Source organism: Poecilia latipinna, unplaced genomic scaffold, assembly GCF_001443285.1.
Source record: "Poecilia latipinna isolate Pla-1442-1.1 unplaced genomic scaffold, P_latipinna-1.0 Scaffold208, whole genome shotgun sequence".
Taxonomy (NCBI): Eukaryota; Metazoa; Chordata; class Actinopteri; order Cyprinodontiformes; family Poeciliidae; genus Poecilia; species Poecilia latipinna.
The window spans coordinates 357,483-376,029 of record NW_015112824.1 but is presented as its reverse complement, the minus strand read 5'-3'; the positions used below and the strand labels follow the sequence as shown (position 1 = coordinate 376,029).

General features: G+C 39.2%; 2 protein-coding genes across 2 annotated transcripts in view; both read left to right on the top strand.

Annotated features, from left to right (window-relative positions):
- Positions 1–6,747, top strand: part of akap8l (A kinase (PRKA) anchor protein 8-like) — a 12,900-nt gene extending 6,153 nt beyond the window's left edge. Inside the window, exons 4-13 of the mRNA XM_015031470.1 lie at positions 809–1,400; positions 3,169–3,277; positions 3,382–3,431; positions 4,024–4,054; positions 4,152–4,242; positions 4,434–4,575; positions 4,678–4,783; positions 4,867–4,997; positions 5,284–5,379; positions 5,973–6,747. Coding sequence (XP_014886956.1) covers positions 809–1,400; positions 3,169–3,277; positions 3,382–3,431; positions 4,024–4,054; positions 4,152–4,242; positions 4,434–4,575; positions 4,678–4,783; positions 4,867–4,997; positions 5,284–5,379; positions 5,973–6,422 — 1,798 coding nt within the window. The 3' untranslated portion in view covers positions 6,423–6,747. The remainder of the gene's footprint in view (positions 1–808; positions 1,401–3,168; positions 3,278–3,381; positions 3,432–4,023; positions 4,055–4,151; positions 4,243–4,433; positions 4,576–4,677; positions 4,784–4,866; positions 4,998–5,283; positions 5,380–5,972) is intronic.
- A 1,232-nt stretch (positions 6,748–7,979) lies between these two features.
- LOC106946808 (bromodomain-containing protein 4-like) overlaps positions 7,980–18,547 on the top strand; it is a 37,746-nt gene continuing 27,178 nt past the window's right edge. The window contains exons 1-8 of the mRNA XM_015031430.1: positions 7,980–8,085; positions 11,154–11,305; positions 14,011–14,251; positions 14,346–14,438; positions 15,206–15,343; positions 15,621–15,753; positions 16,898–17,469; positions 17,554–17,925. Of these exons, the coding sequence (XP_014886916.1) occupies positions 14,123–14,251; positions 14,346–14,438; positions 15,206–15,343; positions 15,621–15,753; positions 16,898–17,469; positions 17,554–17,925 (1,437 nt within the window). The 5' untranslated portion in view covers positions 7,980–8,085; positions 11,154–11,305; positions 14,011–14,122. The remainder of the gene's footprint in view (positions 8,086–11,153; positions 11,306–14,010; positions 14,252–14,345; positions 14,439–15,205; positions 15,344–15,620; positions 15,754–16,897; positions 17,470–17,553; positions 17,926–18,547) is intronic.

The window sequence follows — 18,547 nt, the reverse complement described above, 5'->3', positions numbered from 1 at the left end:
TTGTTTCAAAAAAAATTATTTTCTATTTTCCCCATGAAAATATTTATAGAAAAACCTTTTTTTTTTTTTTTTTTTTTTTTTTTTTTTGATTTGAACTTTATTGATTAAAAAAACAGCTTTACACACTTGTCTTTGTGTAGTGCCATCGGCTTTTGTTGGAAGTGGAAATATAAATCTTTCAATTTGTTTTAAAAAAAAAAAAAACTCTTCATCTGAAGTCAGGCGTTCCTTTGAGTTTCTCCCCAGACAATTTTTATTTTCTGGTTTGTTTCCCTCATCCTCCATGTGACCTAACCTGTGTCCCGGCTTTAGGTTACCCAGAGCGATGAGTTTACCGCTTTACTGAGACATTATTTATGAATGACAACCCCTTTTTATATACATTATAAGTATATCATCCCATTTATTTGGTGTTCTGTGTAATCTGCTCACATCTCAGGATGTTTCACTGCTTGCCCCTGTCTGAAGACGTTGCCGATGGAGTTTTCTTTCCCAGCCTTTAGCCAGTAAAACCCCCAAACTAAATTGCATTTCTTTAATCTGCAAGAGTTTAAAGTCTAAAGGCTGACCACAAATTGAAAACTCGCTAGTTTCAGATCATCACGTTTTGATCTAATGTGGTTCTTGTTATTTTATTTTATTTTTTATTTTTTTGCATACATCTGGATGTGACAGGACACTCTGAGAAAGCAAGATGATGGAGCAGAAGGAAAGAGCAGGTGGAGAAATCTCCATCCTGGCTTGCCCTCCCTGCCTGTCTCGCTCTCTGCTGTGCTATCAACCCTCTTCCCTCCCTCCCTTCCTGCAGGTTTGACGAGTACGAGTCTTTCGACTCGCGCCCCTCCGGGCTCTCCTCCTCCCGAGATCTCTACAGATCTGGCGGCGGTAGCTACGGTTTTGGGGACAGCATGCTGATGAGTCAGCGAGGCGGCTCCGGCTTCGGAGGGGGAATTGGGCTCGGGGGAGGAGGAGGCTTTGACAGCCCCTCCTCCTCCTCCTATGGCGTCGCCAAAATGCGACCGAATATGAGAGACTCCTTCGCCGGTGGCCAGGGAGGCGGCTCCGGAGGCGGCGGATGGGTCGGAGCCGGCCGACGTTCCCCCAGAAGGGGCGGGGGCGCCGGGGCCCGAGGAGCCGCAGGAGGGTTTGGCGGCCGCAGGTCCGACCCCACCCCACTAAGCGGGGGTTTGCGGGGAAGCGGCGGCGGGGGCCAGTCCCACCGGGGCCACTCTCCAGGAGGTGGTAGAGGCAAGCTCCCATCCCTCCTGTCCAACCGCATGTACCCCGAGAGCGGTGGCTTCCAGGGCTCTGCTCCGGGGCCTCAGGACTTTCCCGGGAGGCATTTTGGAGGGGGTCCACGAGGCGGTCGCCAGCGAGGCCGCAAGAGACCCCTCATCAAAGTAAGTACCTCCAGCCAAATGAAAACCCCTCCCACCCCACCACCTCTCAGACGCTGGGCGAATGCTGAGCCCTTTCTGACTCCCTCCTTCTTTTACTCTTAGCTGGAACATTAGCCCAACGTGCTAATCCATGCTAGCTTTCCAACTACAGCAGTTTGTGAAATATAACACAAATAATAATAATAATGACAATTAAAGAAATGTCTGCACTTCTAAAATTCATCTACTTTTGATTTTAAAGTGGCCTGAAAAGTCCAGTGAAGTGCAACAAGTTAGTCCCAGCTGCTTAATGCTTTCTAATTAGCTACAGGTTGATTATTTTTCCACTATAATTTTTTTTTGTTCATTTGTTTTTAAATGTATACCATTTTTATCTTGAATATTTTAAAGAAACATTTACAGTCTCGTTAAAAAGTGCATTTTAATGTTTTCAGCTAAATTCACACAGTACTGCTTACTAGTTAGGCCTCTTTTTTTTTTTCTTTTTTTTTTTTTCTTGTCTAGTTGAAGTTGTGGGTGAACTGCACTAATTATTAAGCCGGAATGGGGCATTCATGAACGTCTGGAAACTAGAAAGTTATTGGGAAATTAAAATAAATTTGAACTCCTGAGTAGGCATGGGCCGGTATGAGAAATGTTCCTGGAAAAGTTTGGAATTTCATGTGTATTTTCCAGGTCCGGATAATTATAGAAAAGGTGCTGTATTTTCAAACTTTATTTATTTTACTCTCTAAAAAGTGAGATTCAATCGTCCGTTTCTTGGTCCTTCCATCTTGCCGTACTCATTTGTCCACTAAATATTTGAATACTTGAGCCATCTTTTATCAAATTATACATCAATCTTTCTTTGTATCTCTGTTCATCCTGTTGTTTCTCCTTTCATGTTTTATATCTTTTTATCAAACCATTTTTTATGTTTTTATTTGCACTTTAAAGTTATCCTAAATCAAAGAACTGGAAATAATTTGGGTCTGGAAAAATCTAGAATTTTCTCACAAATGAGTAAGATTTTTATGGTGTTGAGTCCAAAACTCACAATTATTTATCACATTGTTTCATTTTTACATTTCTACTTAAATCATAATTAGAAAATTTACCAGTCTGTCATAAGCTATAAGCTGTATTTTCATTGGCCGTATAATTGTGTAAATTGGAATTGGAAAAATTAATTTTCTTAATGGAAATGCTTAAATTTAGCAAAAACTGCAACGGAAACGCTTGTTTTCGCATCAAACCAGTCGTAATAATTATTTTTATGACTTGCCACATTAACAAACTTAATCACGTGGGATTTTTTTATTCATTTATTATTATTATTATTATTTTGCATTTCTTGTTAATGGAAACATCTCAATTAAAAATTTTCGGCATTAGCTGAATATTGACAAATGTTTGTCAGAGAAACGCATCTAATATTTGAATATTTCTTTAAATGTCTGCTGAGTAAATGATAAGGCAAGTGCTGCTCTTTGTTCCATAAGCTCTGTTCATTTCTGTCACTTTTTCTGGCATGAAAGGGATTTGAATCAGTAGAAACTTTTATAACGGAGAATCTTTCGTTACTGTTTGACCCCAGTAACCGGCCCATGCCTAAAGAAACTGAAAGTCAGACAAGTTCAAAACGCAGATGTGTAGTTTGCATGTCTCGGCCGCATTTCTGTGAGGAATTCTCAAGACGGCGAGAACAGAAATGCAGTGCGGGTTAAAGTCTAGAAATGTGTAATGATTTTATTTTATCCTGTCGTGTCGTTTTAATTTGGCTTCGCAGCAGCAGATGAAGCCGCAGCGTGACGGACAGAAGAAGAGAAAGACCGGAGGCGATGAGCCGGAGTCGAAGATGAACAAGACGGAGGACGAAGAGGCGGAGGGAACGCAAGGTAACTCCTCAGAAATCCCAGACATGATGATGTCACTTTTTAGAGAAGTTTTTGCAGTCTTGTCTCATCTATCTGTGCCTATTTATTTATTCTGTTGTAAATAGAAGAACCAAAACAGGAAGGTGACGACAACAATCCGGAGGCTGCTACTGAGGTGAATAGGGAAAGCTTTTTGTCTTGATGCTCAATCCTATTTTTCATTTTTATTTATTTTTCTGAAATCCATATTTATTCATTTATTATCGGTTTATTGTGACTGCAATCAACCCCCGCGTGAACGCTTTGACCCCAGTGTGACCTGCATTCACAGAATGAGAACAAAGACGTCACACAGCACTGCACATCAGATTAGAGACGGATGCCGCCATCTGTGGATTAATGTTTTTTCTTGTAAAGTTGAGCAGTTTTGGTTGCTTCAGCCATTTGACTGCAACACAATATATCACCCCTGGCTTCTTCTGGTGTAGAATTATGACAGATGCGTCATGTTAGTGAAGTTAACTACAAACATTTGCAAAACTACTCGATGTTTGTGTGATTATACAATATAAAAAGTGGCACAAATTGTTTATTTGAATGCTGTTCTGTGCGAACACAGCATTTCTCACTGGTGCACATTAAATATTAGTTCTTGTGACATTAAGACAAAGTTTAACACTTGCACATAAAATTAGGAATTACTGTGCGTCACAAACTAAACTTGATATTTTATCAAATGTATTTGTTTTTTGTTTTTTTTAATACAGGAAGCGACTCCCTCTGAAGAAGGGAAAACTGGTAATTCCCAACACGAGTTTTTAATATTTTTGTCAGAATCTATATTTTTGAAGTGTGAACCTGTTTTCATTCGTGTTACGTCTGAACTGTTGATCAGCTACGGCCAAACAGGAGGAGAAGAAGAAGCCTCCGACCCAGGGACAGGAGAAGCAGCAAAAAGCAAGGAAGAGAAGAGGCTTCATGGACAGGTGAGGGGGCGAGGCTTAAATAAATGAATCTGCTTTCTTTTTCTTTATTCTTTTTTATGTAAGCAAAATAGGCTTTTTCTTTACTGGAAATGTTTGAAAATTCTTGATTTTCTGGTAAGTTTATGTGGTCCTTTTGTTTTGCTTTGCCTGACATCACTAGTTTTGAGTCGATATTTTCTCTCTCACGGCAGATTGATGTTTGCATGTTCCGTCTGCAAGTTCCGCTCCTTCTACAAGGAAGAAATGGACGCTCATCTGGAAAGCCGTTTTCACAAGGACCACTTTAAGTTCCTCTCCAACCAGCTGTCCAAACCAACCACAGACTTCCTGCAGGTGGCGTCGCATGGTCATGAAGTTAAAAAGTAAACTGGGTTCCTATTGATCCGTTTCCTTAAAGTCCTCATTAAAAAATGTTTTATGTGTGTCATTTTGTAGGAGTACATGCAGAACAAATTCAAGAAGACGGCAGAGAGGGTCGGCCAGTTAGAGAACCACAGCGCCACCATCTGCCAGATATACAGAGAGCAGGATCTGACCCGGGGTAAGCGCTTCCTTCTGCCTTTTGTGCATCAGAACGACAACGCAGCAGCGGTGTGTGTGTTGATGTTTTGTCCTGTGGTTCAGAGCTTGGAATGGAGCACTTCATGAGGAAGGTGGAGGCGGCGCACTGCGGAGCCTGTGACCTCTTCATTCCCATGCAGCCCCACCTCATTCAGAAACACATCAAGTCTCCAGACCACAACTACAACCGGAAGGTACGCTTTCACTGAAACCTGATCTGATCATTTACAGTTGTTTCACACCTTGATTCTAAACTTTTCTTTCTTGAGCTCCAATGGAAATTGGAAAACATATTAAAAAATAGTTTTAAAGATCTTCAGATTTTTTTTGTTCCATTTTCTTCTGTAAAGTTTTTATTTTTCTAGATTTACTTTTTTGGTTTATTTGCAAGTGTTCTGTGGAGACTTATTAATATTTTTCATGTAATCTCTTTGTTCTTGTTGCCCTCCGTGTAAAATCTGTAAAACCATTGTTTTTAAGGGCATGATGGAGCAAGCGAAGCGTGGCAGTTTATCAGTGGCTCGAAGCATCCTCAACCACAAACTGATTGGGAAGAAACTGGAGAGCTACCTCAAGGTATGTGGATAATGTTTATATTTATGTTGATTTTATTCTCTTTTTGATTTTTTTACTACTATTTTATTATACATTTTAATTACTATATTTTTTTGTTTTGCAATTTATTTTTAGAATTTTTTACTTACTATTATTTTATTCACCTTTACTATTTTATATTTGCAATTCTGTTATATTTTTCATATACCATCTTGTTCTGTTTAAGTATTATTTTTGATTTATTTACTGTTATGTTATTTACTATAATTTTAATGTCTTATTTACTGTTGAATTAAATATTGTGTTAACTATTATGTTAACAATTGTTTTATTTACTATTTTAGCATTTTATTTACTGTTTTTTGGTACTATTAGATTTGTTTATGTACCATTATGTTTTACAATTTTTCATCTTTTTATATTCCATTATTATTTTTTTTTATTGTTTATATGTTTTATTAACTGTTAATCATTATGTTTTCTTCACTATTACTGAAATGTGAAATATTTCAATATGAATTTTTTTTCCCCTATTCATAAAGTAATCGTGACTACAATTTATTTTCTCATTACCATTGTAGTAAATGTGCATTGAAGTATTGTCTCGTTGCCAGGGTGAGAACCCGTTCACTGGGAACCAAGATGAGCACGACCCAGAGGACTCCATGGCGATGGACGTGTCAGAGCTGGAGCAGACCGGGGAGGCGGCTGAAGGTCAGCCAGAAAACCCCGAGCTCAATGATGAGTCTGTGGCTGAAGGAGAAGCTGCTCAGAAAGGAGAGGGGGAACAACCACCAGCAGCTGCTGCTGCTGCAGGGGAGGAAGAGAATAGGATGGGGGAGGAAGAGAATAGGATGGGGGAGGAAGAGGAGAGGATGGAGGATGAAGAGCAGCAGCAGCAGCTGGAGGAAGAGAACCAGGAAGAGGAAACGAAGGAAAACCATGGAGCAGAAGAAGGTTTTGAGATAGGCGAGGAAGAGGAGGATGAGGGATACGTAGTGCACGACGAAGGAGAAGAGGGATTCCATGGCGACGAGGAAGGAGCGGAGGATTATCAAGAATGAGCTCTCCTTCCTTCCTGAGAGCGTTTTAATGTGAATATATCTGGACTAGCTGCTGAATCAGTCCAGTTACATCAGCTGTACATACTTCTGCTGTTTTTCTTTGGTTTACATTGCATTAGGAATAAGTTTTCCACTTAAGGTACTACTATTCACTAAGCTCGACTAAAAGTGGCGACGTTCCTTTAAGCAGCTCTGATGCATGACTGCGTTCCATTATGTTTAAGATGAACTTGTAAAGTAGCTTTTTTTTTCGGGACAAACAGGTGGCCTTGCTGGTTCCAGTCTTAAATCGAATAATAAATGCTTGTGCTGTCTTCACTCTCAATGCAACAAAAACTTCTTTTTTGTTGCATTTTGATTCAAAATGCAACAAAATCAAAATCAAAAAGATTTCTTCTTTTCTTTTTTTTTATTTAAACCTCAAAGGCAATATTTGTGAAAATATCAAACTTTTGTCATTTTTGTTGAATATTTCTAATTTCTTTTATAAGAAATCAGTATTGTAATGTTACAGGATGTTTTTGTTTTCTTTTTGTTTTTATTTTATTTTATTTTTGTAGTTGCATGGTGACCCAGAATTGACCTATTTGTGATCTGCAACTGAAATTTTACAGCAACGTGAGCTTTTTAATCTTGCAGTGAATTTAACTGTTGACATTCAGAATAGGTGGAAAAAAGATGTGACTATTTGTTCCAACTGAGAAATAAACTTATTCAAAACAAATCTCTGATTCTTTGCCATCTTTCAGGATTGTTTTATCTCAGTGTGTCTCAATTAAACTTAAACTTAAATAGTTCCTTTAAACTTTGAAGTTTTAGATTTTTTTTTTAATCTACATTATGGTTGAGTGTTTTTGTGCTCTAACATTTTATGCAGCTCTTTTTTTATTGCTTGAGTTTGATGTATTGATTAAAAATTATATTGTTTGTATTTGAGGTGATATCTCAAGATGGTATATAATTAAGTGTAAGGTGAAATGTTTTAAGGAATTATCCCAAAATACAAAGAGCAGCATGCATATAGATTAGCCTCTTTTTAATCTGATACTCTGATAAAATCTATATCAATTTACCTTCAGATGTCACCTTATTATTAAATGGATTCCATCTGTTTATACTACATTTTTCACACTTTACAACTATGGACCAGGTCATTTGGTTTGTTGCATAAATTTCCAATAAAAACAAAATGAGTACATTTAATAAAAAAACATTTTAACTAACAATATTATACTGTTTTTGTATGTGTTGGAATTATAACTGCCTTTGTTTATTAAATAATAGCTTTTAGAGCATAATCAGCATGTTTATAGTTTTTTGGGGAAATTTCAAATGAAAACTTGGGCTAAAATAAAAATAGATTCTCTAGTCATCACAATCTGGAGATGATAACGTATGGGGTTCCATTTGTATCAAAAATAAGTAGAAGTCCCCTGGCGCTCAGTTCGTCTAAAGTTTACACCAGCCTTTTTTCTGGACGGGAGCTATTACGAGGTGTTGCGTGATCGCACCAGTGGGAGGACCGAGCCTGTAGGTGACATTTTCGTCTGACACACATTCGCCCCGCCCCCTTTACGTCTGGCGTCATCGACGTCGAACGGGACTGTTTGTTCTGGATTTGGGGCGAGGAAGGTCTACGGGCGCTGACAAGCGACTGAACAAGGTAAAAATAGACTTTAATGGTCCCGTTTGGATGACGGCTGCATATCAAACGAAAGCGTACGACTATGGGCGTCTGCTGAAGTGTTTAAAATTGTCTTCGTTGGTGTATTTTCCGCGCTGTCAGTGAGTGCTTCAGCAAGCGGAGCATGAGCTGTCCTCTCAGGCCTTGTACCGGTTTGGCTACACGGGATATATGTCGTTCTCCCTCATTTTTGTGTGCGGTTTCGTCTCCTCGTGCACGTTCTGTGTCGTATCTTCCACGTCTAGGTACTTTTGTTGAGGTGACTTACGTGACAGGTGTCACTCGGTGCTGTCAGTGTACATGTTAGCGGCAGGTCGCTGGGACGCTAGTCAATTAGCTGCTAGGCTGTTTGTTTGTAGCCCCGTAGGCCGTATTCGTGACATAAGTTACGTCCTAATGGGTGCGTAGATTATGCACTATGGCGCAGAAACTCATGTGAAGCGCGACGTACGGTGTTTCGAGAATACCACCAGTGCTGTCGGAGTGGTATTCTAAAACGCTCCTTACGTACACAGCTGTCACTTGATCACGGTGAACACGGCGACCCACGATCATGGAAGGTTAGTGAAGAAAGCTTTGCAGCATGCTGGGTTTTTAAGTTTTTGTTTGGGTCAAATTGCGTTATGAATTTTAATAGACAAATTTAATGGTGGCGAACCGAAAATAATATAGTTTATTATTACCTCGGTGTGAAGAGGTTGTGGCCTTCTTTAAAGTACGCAATGTATTCTTTATCATAGAATCTTATATTTTTTTTAAGTAACGCTATGAACATAACCATATTTAAAAATCAAGTGCTATATTAAACATTGTGCTATTAATTTAAGAGTATATCACAATTTGTCGCTCTTAAAATACCTGATTTGACTAGACTGTTTGCAAAATTATCTCCATTTGACAAAGTCATCATTCATAGGTCAACAAAATATTGGTCTCAAGTTATAGTATGTTATTGAAAAAATGATTAAAAACTTTCAAATGATATCAAGATTATGCATATATTAAAGATTTAAAATGAAATTCAGTGTTGAAAGCTGAAATAGTGAAATCTGTAGAATTATGTAAACCCAAATCATACAAAAAAATGCTAGAATGTGATTCATCATCATCTTTATAACTGACACAAATTGGTCCATATGAGCATAAAAGGAAAATGATCAATTATACAGCTTATTCAATCCATACATCATTCTACGGGATCATTTCGCTGTTTATTTTTGATATATTTCCAACAATAAAAGCAAGGACTAAAATGTTGCCACCTTAAAACTAAGCATGAACTTTAAAAACCAAAACACCCAAAAATTATTAAATTGCTTATTAAATGGCTGTCTGTTGAGATCATTTACAAAGTGTGCTTCTGACATTACATAACTTTTTTTTTTTATTATTTCTGAGCTAAAAATGTTTGGAAATAAATAATTAAATTCTATTTTAGTCACAAGTAGTTGAATAAAATGGTCAGCAAAAAAGTAGGCCATTTTAAATATCCTTTAATGACACACACAATAGTGGAGGACTGAATCAAAATATACAATAAACACCTGCTGATGTAATTGAAGCATTTAAATAAAAAAGCTTGCTGTTATTCCAGAGAATGGCACTGAGCATACTGAAAATATACATTGAGCAACGGCAAACGAATGATAAGATGTTAATATTAGGGATGTGTAATAATATCGATTTTGCGATATATATTGATGTTTTCTTTCCTAGAAAAAAATTGATAGTCATCCGCAAGTATCGCAACATCCAACTATCACCTTGCTCACTCACTGCTTGCTTCGCTGGGAGAGTGATTAGGTCATCAGGCTTAGAGTGATTCCTTCAGATGTTAAGTGTCAAGGTTAAAAAGGTATCAAACTATTCAGAGCAGGGTACTTGGTGCACTTTATTTACTTTACAAACGCATGTAAGCTACAGTTTATACCGTTTCAATTAAAATAAACATGTTTTCTCACCACTTCTTTGATTCATTTTGTCCAGCTTCATTAACTCCATGTCCAACTAGAGCCAGGTATTGTGTAGTTGGTGCTTTTAATCAGTTTTCAGTGAAATTAATTAAATCCAACTCTATAACAGTCACAAAATGTCACCAAAATCACTCTGTCCCTCTAAAATCTTTCAGAAAATTGCAAAAGTGTATTCATTTGCTGAATATCCCAATATATATTGTATCGTGAGCAGAATATTGTGTATTGTATCGTATCGTGAGATTATTGTATCACTACAGCCCTAGTTAATATCACAGTTATACATTTTAATATCATCCAGCCCTAACCGAAAGCTAATGCTAGCTAATTTGCCAGGCGATTGGCATTGTTGGTTAACCTGCTCTAAGCTAAAAACGCGCACTGCTCCAGATTTTGCGCTAGCAATCTTTTGTTTACCCTAATAACTGTAATAGACGGGACTCCTGTTATTTGAATGATGAATATGATGCATGTCTTTCTCATAAACAAGAGAAATGACTTTATAGTGACTTTATACTGAAAGAAGAGCAAAGTGGGAAGCATCACCACTGCTCCAAACTTTAACTTTGACTTTTATTAGACTTAAAAACTGAATGAAGAGTATGTTAATTGTTTTTAAAGCCATACCTTTTTAGAACTGTGGTTGAAAATAGAAAATGACTGGAGTAAAAATTATAGTCAAATTATGAAATAGTCTGTTCCTATTTTGGTGGAAACTGGATTTTGTGTTCACTAATGAATATTGTATGTTTTCCCCATTCTGTTATTGGATCTTAAAAATTACAACTTGCAATAGCAAGTAAAAGAGATCTCAGAAATGGAGATTTCAACTGCACAATGAAATTAATGTATTTATCAACAAATCTGTCTAATTAAAACTCTGATTAGATTTGTTTTCTAACACAACTCTGTTTGCTGGTCACAGTATCGACTTATTATTCTGTTTTCATGTACACTAGATTGCACCACCATTGGTTAACTCAACGTTACCCTCTTTGGTTACTTAACGATATCGGACATGTCTCGTCTTAGACCCCTGGCGCTCACTCTTGTGTGTCTCTCTCTCTCTCGCAGGTTTGACACTCGCCTCTCTATGTGTTGTGGTTTCCCTGAACTCACAGCGTGTCGCTGGAAAGCATCCCGAGTTTTCTCAGAAAGGTGCCGCCTCACCAACTGAGATATGATTACACTAGTGGAGTAGACCACAGCGGCACAGCATCAACCATGTGAGTTTCACAAAGATCGTTTCTCAGATCGGGTCAAAATTAGCAACACAAAAGTGCAGGAGATGTTACAAAATCTGGGCCAGCGATTTATTCAAGTTTAAAGCGTAAACTGAGAGGAGCTCACCAAAAACCTGTTACATTGAAAGCTGCAGAAAACGTTAGCACTGCTGTCAACGCTAGCATCATCTAATGAAATCCAAAGTTTTCGCTTTGGTGATTTAGTCAGGCCAACTTAAAGTTTGCTGTTCAGCTGCACCAAAATGACGACTGGCTGTTGCAGAGTACTTAGTTATAATGGTCTCCTGGGAAAACCTGCATGGAATTGATGTTTGATCCAAGACCAAGCGGTGCTGTGCTTTTATTTTAAAGGGGCTTTAAAATAAAAGCTTTTTTTAACTTGACATCATGTATAATGTTTTAACTTGACATCATGTATAATGTTATTCCCTTATCAAAAACATACCTCCCTTGAGTCTCTCATGCATGTTTGAGAAATTCATGAGATGCCTGGTTCTTCCTCGGAGCTGCAGTTTCTAAGCTTCTGAGCTTCTCTGCTCCTTCAGACTAGCCAGCAGCAATTAGCAAACATCTAGTGGAACTTGAGGTCATTATATGAGCTACTTCTCAGAGCGTCGCTGGTAAAAATATTGTTAAAAGGTTAATAGAGGAGCCATGTTGTGATTATTTACTGAAGGTGGAGTTTCAGAAAGAGTACGAGTTTCTTAAAGAGACAGAAGCCTAATTTCAAGCCGTGAAATTTCTTTTTTTTTGCAACATCACTAGTACTACGTCAAAAAGCAAGCCGAAAGAATAAAATCTTTACTAAGCTCCCTTTGGCTTTTCACAAATCGGCAACGGAGAAGCTTGCGTTCCACGCTCATGGGAGTTTTCACATCTAAAGCTGCCATCACAGAACCACATGGATGCAGAGTGGAAGTCAGCAGACTGGGTTTAGAGAACTACATGTAAAATCTGTGTCTAAAAACGTTAAAAAGTTTAAATCCCATCGGTGACGTGTGACTCCCTCTCAATTTTTTTAATTTTTATTTCCACTTCCAGGCGTCACCTTTACAGAAGAAACTACCGTTGGTTGAGGTCCGGCGGTCTGATCTGTAGGTGCACGTCACCTCAATATGTCGAGCGTATCTTTATGGAAAGAAATGGGGCGCGTGGCGCAGTCCGCTGCACTAGTCCCAGAGTGTTGCATTTTAAATCAGACACTCGCACACTTTCGTGACGTCTCTGCATCAAACCGTCTGCATACAGCGGAGATTAGATATTTACATACATATATACACAAACATTTTCTTTACTGACTGTTTAATAGCTTTAATAGGATTAAATGCCTGTTTGAGATCATTTAGAGTTGCTGAAATCAATTCTGTTTGCTAAATTCTTGAATGATTGAGCAGAATTCAAAATATTTGATTTAAATTGAACCATATCTGTTATTAGTTTGTGTGAGATCATAAGAAGAGCAAAATGAAAAAATAAAGAAGAAAGTATAAAAATACTCTTGGTTTTGGCACTCGAAAAAATGTTGCTAACAATGCCAGAATTTAAAAAGATGTTTTTTTATAGAATTGATGTTAATATCTGGTGTCCACTGTAAGTGGACCTTCATAGGGCTGTCACTCCCTCATCTGGCAGCGTGGAGGCTTTATTGAAGTGTTTGGGTAACGCTGTGCTTTGTTTTTTGTTTTTGGGGGAGAATGATCAGAATTCACTCTTGCTTTTTACAAATAATAATACATGCTGTGAGTTTGTGCCATGCTTTATGCACAATGAAACATTTTGTTGTTGTTTTTTGCATAGTTGAAATTATGTTTACTGGCAATGTTGTCTTGTGTTTGCATTTTATCTGGAGTCGAAGCTGTATTTACTCCTTTGTGTCCAAACCAGCAGTAATATTTGTCAGTAGGGATTTTTTTTTTTTTTTTTTTTACATCCGATACCGATACAGACATCTGAGGTTTAATATCGGCTGATCCGATACAGAAAAACGGTGCTGAATTGACTTTCATTTGTTGTTGTTTTTTTAAAATACAGACATAAATGTACCGGATTAAAAATTCATTTGCTAGCTCTGCGCCAGTACAGCACACACACAGATTCACAAGCTTGATCAAACTTGTAAAAACATTACTTTAATTTGTTCACTCAATTAGTTCAATTAGGAGAACAGCCAATCTAAAATATAATAAACTGAAACTGAGAAAAGCAACAGGTAAAAAATAAACTGCAACAAACCTTCTTTCAACTGGTTCAGAAAGTGTAATTAGAAATTATAAATGTAATGTAAAATAAATAATAGAACATGACGTCACTCAGAGCATAAAGCATAGAATTAGGCTGTATAGATCCGCCCTTCTGGATTGGGCACATTGTCGCCAATACCCAATGTAGATTTTATTTTGATATCTGTATTGATACAGATATTAATATCAGATCGGTGCATCTCTACTTATTATCAGCACTTTTCAGTGAAGTTTAAGAAGTTCACACCTTTTATTTTGTAATTTTCTTTAGCCTTGTTAAGTGTTGAAACACAAAGTACATAAAAACAGTTGGCTGCAGTTTCTTACTCTAAGTTGTTAGTTTTTCTCAGAAAGTTGAGTCTTTTTCTTTCAGCCACACCCAGAATCCTTTAAGGTTTGAGCAGAAACCCAGCAGTAAATTATGTTGTTCCACAATCGTCCTTTCAGAGGGTCAAAGGAGGAATGTAATGGCCTGAGGGGGTTCCCCCCACTGCAACCTGCCCCTGCCAGGTCCAACCCATCTCACCTGTCTGCTCGGCTACTGCAACCCTCTGCTGTGATGGGAGACGGACTGGAGGCGGGCAGCAGCCAGCATCTCCCTCCCGCCACGCCGCCTCTCCCCTTCAACCCCCCTCCTCCGGAAACATGGAACCCTTCCAGACCCAAACGACAGACCAACCAGCTCCAGGTAGCTTCACCTCAGCTCGTCTTCATGCCCCCATTAGCCTGCAGTTCCCCTCGAACCAATAATTTTCCTTTTGTTTTGTCTGTGCTCTTTTCAGTATCTGCTTAAAGTGGTGTTGAAGACATTATGGAAACACCAGTTTGCATGGCCCTTCCAAGCACCTGTAGACGCAGTGAAACTTAATTTGCCTGTGAGTAGTGTTTTCTTTATTTTTTACGTACCTGAAGTTGCGATGTATAGCCAGTGTTGCCGCAGACGCTGCTGCCAACTTCATTTTACATGCGAACACCACACAGCCGTGCAAATAGCTGGTTTCTATTCGTAAACAAATCAGAATTGAGAGAGTAAAGCTTATTAAATACTTAAATAATTAGCTGAAAACAGATTAGTTTGTTGGTGTAGATATGACTCCTTTAATCTTGTTTTTGTTCCTGTAGTAGTTGGGTTTTATATTGAATTAATGTGTGAAAATATTTAGTGGAAGCTTTTATTTTTAGTTGATGATTAGTTTAAGTGATCAGTGTATAAATGAGGCAATATGGACTCAGTTTTATCATATTTTGTGGTACTTTTTTGATAACAATAAAAGTGGCTATAAGAACAATTTATCACTACTTTTTTTTATGTAGGTTACTGTATGGCTGCGACTGTGTTACAGCAATTATAACCCTGCCAACACAAATACTGCTCTTGACAAACATTCCCATTTGTAATATGCTTCTTTAGGACACCAGTCACATTGAGAAATATGATTTGTACCACCAAGCTCCACAAAGTAACTGCATTTAATCATATTTTCAAATGTATTGCTACTCCTATTGAACATACAGTGGAGAAAATAGTAAGAGTAACAATCCTGATCATATGGACAGTTTTTATTTAATTAGGAATTCTTCAGTCCACCTTACACAGAGTTGTCGTTTTCTTTACTTTTCACCTTGTTTTCTCCCCCCAAAGGACTACTACAAGATAATAAGGAGTCCTATGGACATGGGCACCATAAAGAAACGTCTGGAGAACAACTACTACTGGAATGCCCAGGAGTGTATCCAAGACTTCAACACAATGTTCACAAACTGCTACATCTACAACAAGGTTAGACGAGGTCACACGCTGAAATCACACTTGACCTTCACGAGCGACACATTGTGTTCTTCTTTTTCAACAGTACAGAAAAACAGAACTTTAGTTCATCTGCTATGAGCAAAATTTAAAAAAAATTAAGAATAAGTTTATATCTTGCAGAATTTTTCCATTTTTAAACTTTTTGTCACGTCGCAACCTCAAATCTCGATGTATTGGATTTCATTGTAAAAGTATGCTGTCAATCTGAAACGCGCTCTGGTTTTCATATTGTCTCTCACTTCTGCAGCCTGGGGATGATATCGTCCTTATGGCCGAGGCTTTGGAAAAGCTCTTCCTGCAGAAGATCACAGAGATGCCGCAGGAAGAGGCGGAGATCGCCGTGGTCAGTAAGGGTCGTCGTGCAGGGAGGCGAGAGCCCTGTGAGTAGATTTATCTTCAAATACATGTTTAATCACGAACATCTGATTTCTGGCAGATGCAACGTGAAAAGCACCTGAGAAGACTTGTTTTCACTGATGTGTAAATGGTGCTAACCTGACTCGTTAAGCTTGTCAGGACACATGCAGGCTTAAACTTGCCATTGTGTAACAAAATTTTAATGGTTAAATCAGGTTTTGTTTGTTTGAAGCGCTTCAGGTGTGTAATTTTCTGTTATTTGAAATGATGTCATTTGTCTTACATGTGTAAAACACAGGGTTCCCTCTGATCCTAAAAAGTTTCGACAGGCATTGAATCTAAAAATAAGGCCTTAAAGCGGCAGTATGTAACTTTTATAAAAGAATATTTTTACATATTTGTTGAAACTGTCCTTAATTTGTGATGGAATGAAAGATAATCTGTGAAAAATCGAGCTCCTCTGCCTTCTCATATTGCTTCCAGTGGTAACTAGAAACATCCAATCAGAGCCAGGAGGCGGGTCTTCACTGGGGGGGATTTCAAATATTTAAATAAAAAAACTAATCAATAGTTATCTATTGACTGATTAAATGTTTATTTTGTGCTGTTTTTCAACCAAATTGTCCAGTCCTATGTTAAAAAAAAAACAAGGAGGACATGGTTTCCCTCAGTGTATTATAAGCCAGGCTTTACTTGTGCCCCCACCAGGCTAAACATTGCTCATTTATTTAAGTCTTTTTAAAATGTTTGCATTTTTTAAAGACTTTATAGATGGTGTTCAGGCATTAATCTTTTAATAACAGATAATTATCAAGTGGTATTTTTAAATTTCCTGTCAGCTTTAAACGTTTTTACCTCAAAAACACAACCGGCTCCTGGATGAACGACTGCCCTAGTGGCCCAACCACCAGGCTTGGCAAGATTTCTGGGGAAAACCTGGGAGAAAATTGTTGCTTACTGGGGTGTCTTTTTTTTGTTTTTGTTTTGTTTGTTTGTTTGTTTGTTTTTTTCATTTGTGTTTACTGTGAAGTTTGTCTTAAATGTTATTTCAACTGGCATTAAAAAGTCTTGAATTTAACTTGCCTTAAGCTGTAGGAACCCTGAAAACAGCATTTCATTTGGTATTTCTCTTCCCTCTTGTCCTCACACGTCCATCCTTCGTTCCAGCTCTGATGACTATGTCAGATTCAGGCCAAGAGTCATCCTCTCCGTCAACGACCCCGCATACGAGAGGCTTTTCATCGCCCCCAACCACTCCACACACCCGTGGCACACCAACCCTCCCCTTAACCCAACCTTTACTTCAGCCCCTCGTCCAGCCCTTAACTCAGCCCTTAACTCAGCCCTTAACTCAGCCCTTAACTCAGCCCTTAACTCAGCCCTTAACTCAGCCCTTAACTCAGCCCTTAACCCAGCCCTTAACCCAGCCCTTAACCCAGCCCTTAACCCAGCCCTTAATCCAGCCCTTAATCCAGCCCATAATCCATTCCTTATCTCAACCATTTCCCCAAACCATACCGCAGGCTTTAGCCCAGCCTTTGGCCCCCTCCCAAGTCCAGACACAACCCCCACGGGTGCCTCCCACACCCACAAACCACGCTTCACATCTCAGACCCCAGTTCACCCTCTCCACCTCTGACGTCCTACCCCAAGGCATGACTTCTGTCCCCCCTCCACCCATGACGCACCCAGGCCTCCATCCTCCGCCGGTGCTGCAGAGCTCCCCGGCCCTCATCAAGGTAACCAATGACTCCACATTTCGTTGTGTTACACGCATCCAAATGTTTCTGTTCTGACGGAAAACCCCAACTCCCCATCAACAGCAAAAGAAAAGCCAGAAGAGGAAAGCGGACACCACCACCCCCACCGCCAACGACCAGTTGAGTGAGTCGCCCCCGGTGTCTGACGTGACCCGGCCTCGCCGAGACAGCGCCCGCCCGTCGAAGCAGCCCAAACGGGACTCGTTGCAGCCGGACTCCCAACATCACATGGGCGGGGGCCTGGAGATGGGCGCCACGGCGACTTCCAAGCGCCAGGATCAGCTCCGCTTCTGCGCACGACTCGTGAGAGAGATGCTGTCCAAGAAGCACATGGCGTACGCCTGGCCTTTTTCCAAACCCGTCGACGCCAAAGCTCTGGGCCTGCACGACTACCATGACATCATCAAGCACCCGATGGATCTCAGCACCATCAAGGTGACCTCTTGTTATTATTTTAAAGTCTACGGTTACTTGTGCAATAACTTTATAGGGCAGAGTGAATCAGCTTTGTACAGTTTAATCCAGATATTTACACACTGAATAAACGAAGATATTATCATTAGCTGCGTTTTTATTACAAATGTGTGCAGAACTTTATCGATATTTCGCTAAAGTCACGAACTAATTCATCGCGTCATCATCCTCCCACCACATCCTGTCGTCTTCTTTGTTTCCTCCAGTAGCAACATCCGGTTGTTGATCACATGACTCGTGTGATGTGAAAATAGTGTTTCCATTGAAGGTTTTGCAAAACACGTTAATGTCATCGCAGCTGAAAAACCACCTCATTCTAGCTCCAAAAACTTTTTATCGAAAAAGTTTTTCCTAAATTGTCAAATTTCTTTGTGCATATAGTGAATGGAAACGCAGTTAGTGTCTGACATTAAAACACACTGCTTCGGGCAGTGTTGTGGTACTCGAAATTGGTCTTGCTCTCAAGACCGGTCTTAAGACCATTTATTGATGGTCTCGGTCTCGTCTCGGACTCGATCACATTTGGTCTTGGTCTTGTCTCGGTCTCGGGCGCTGAGGACTAGGCATTTTCTTTCAAGACCAG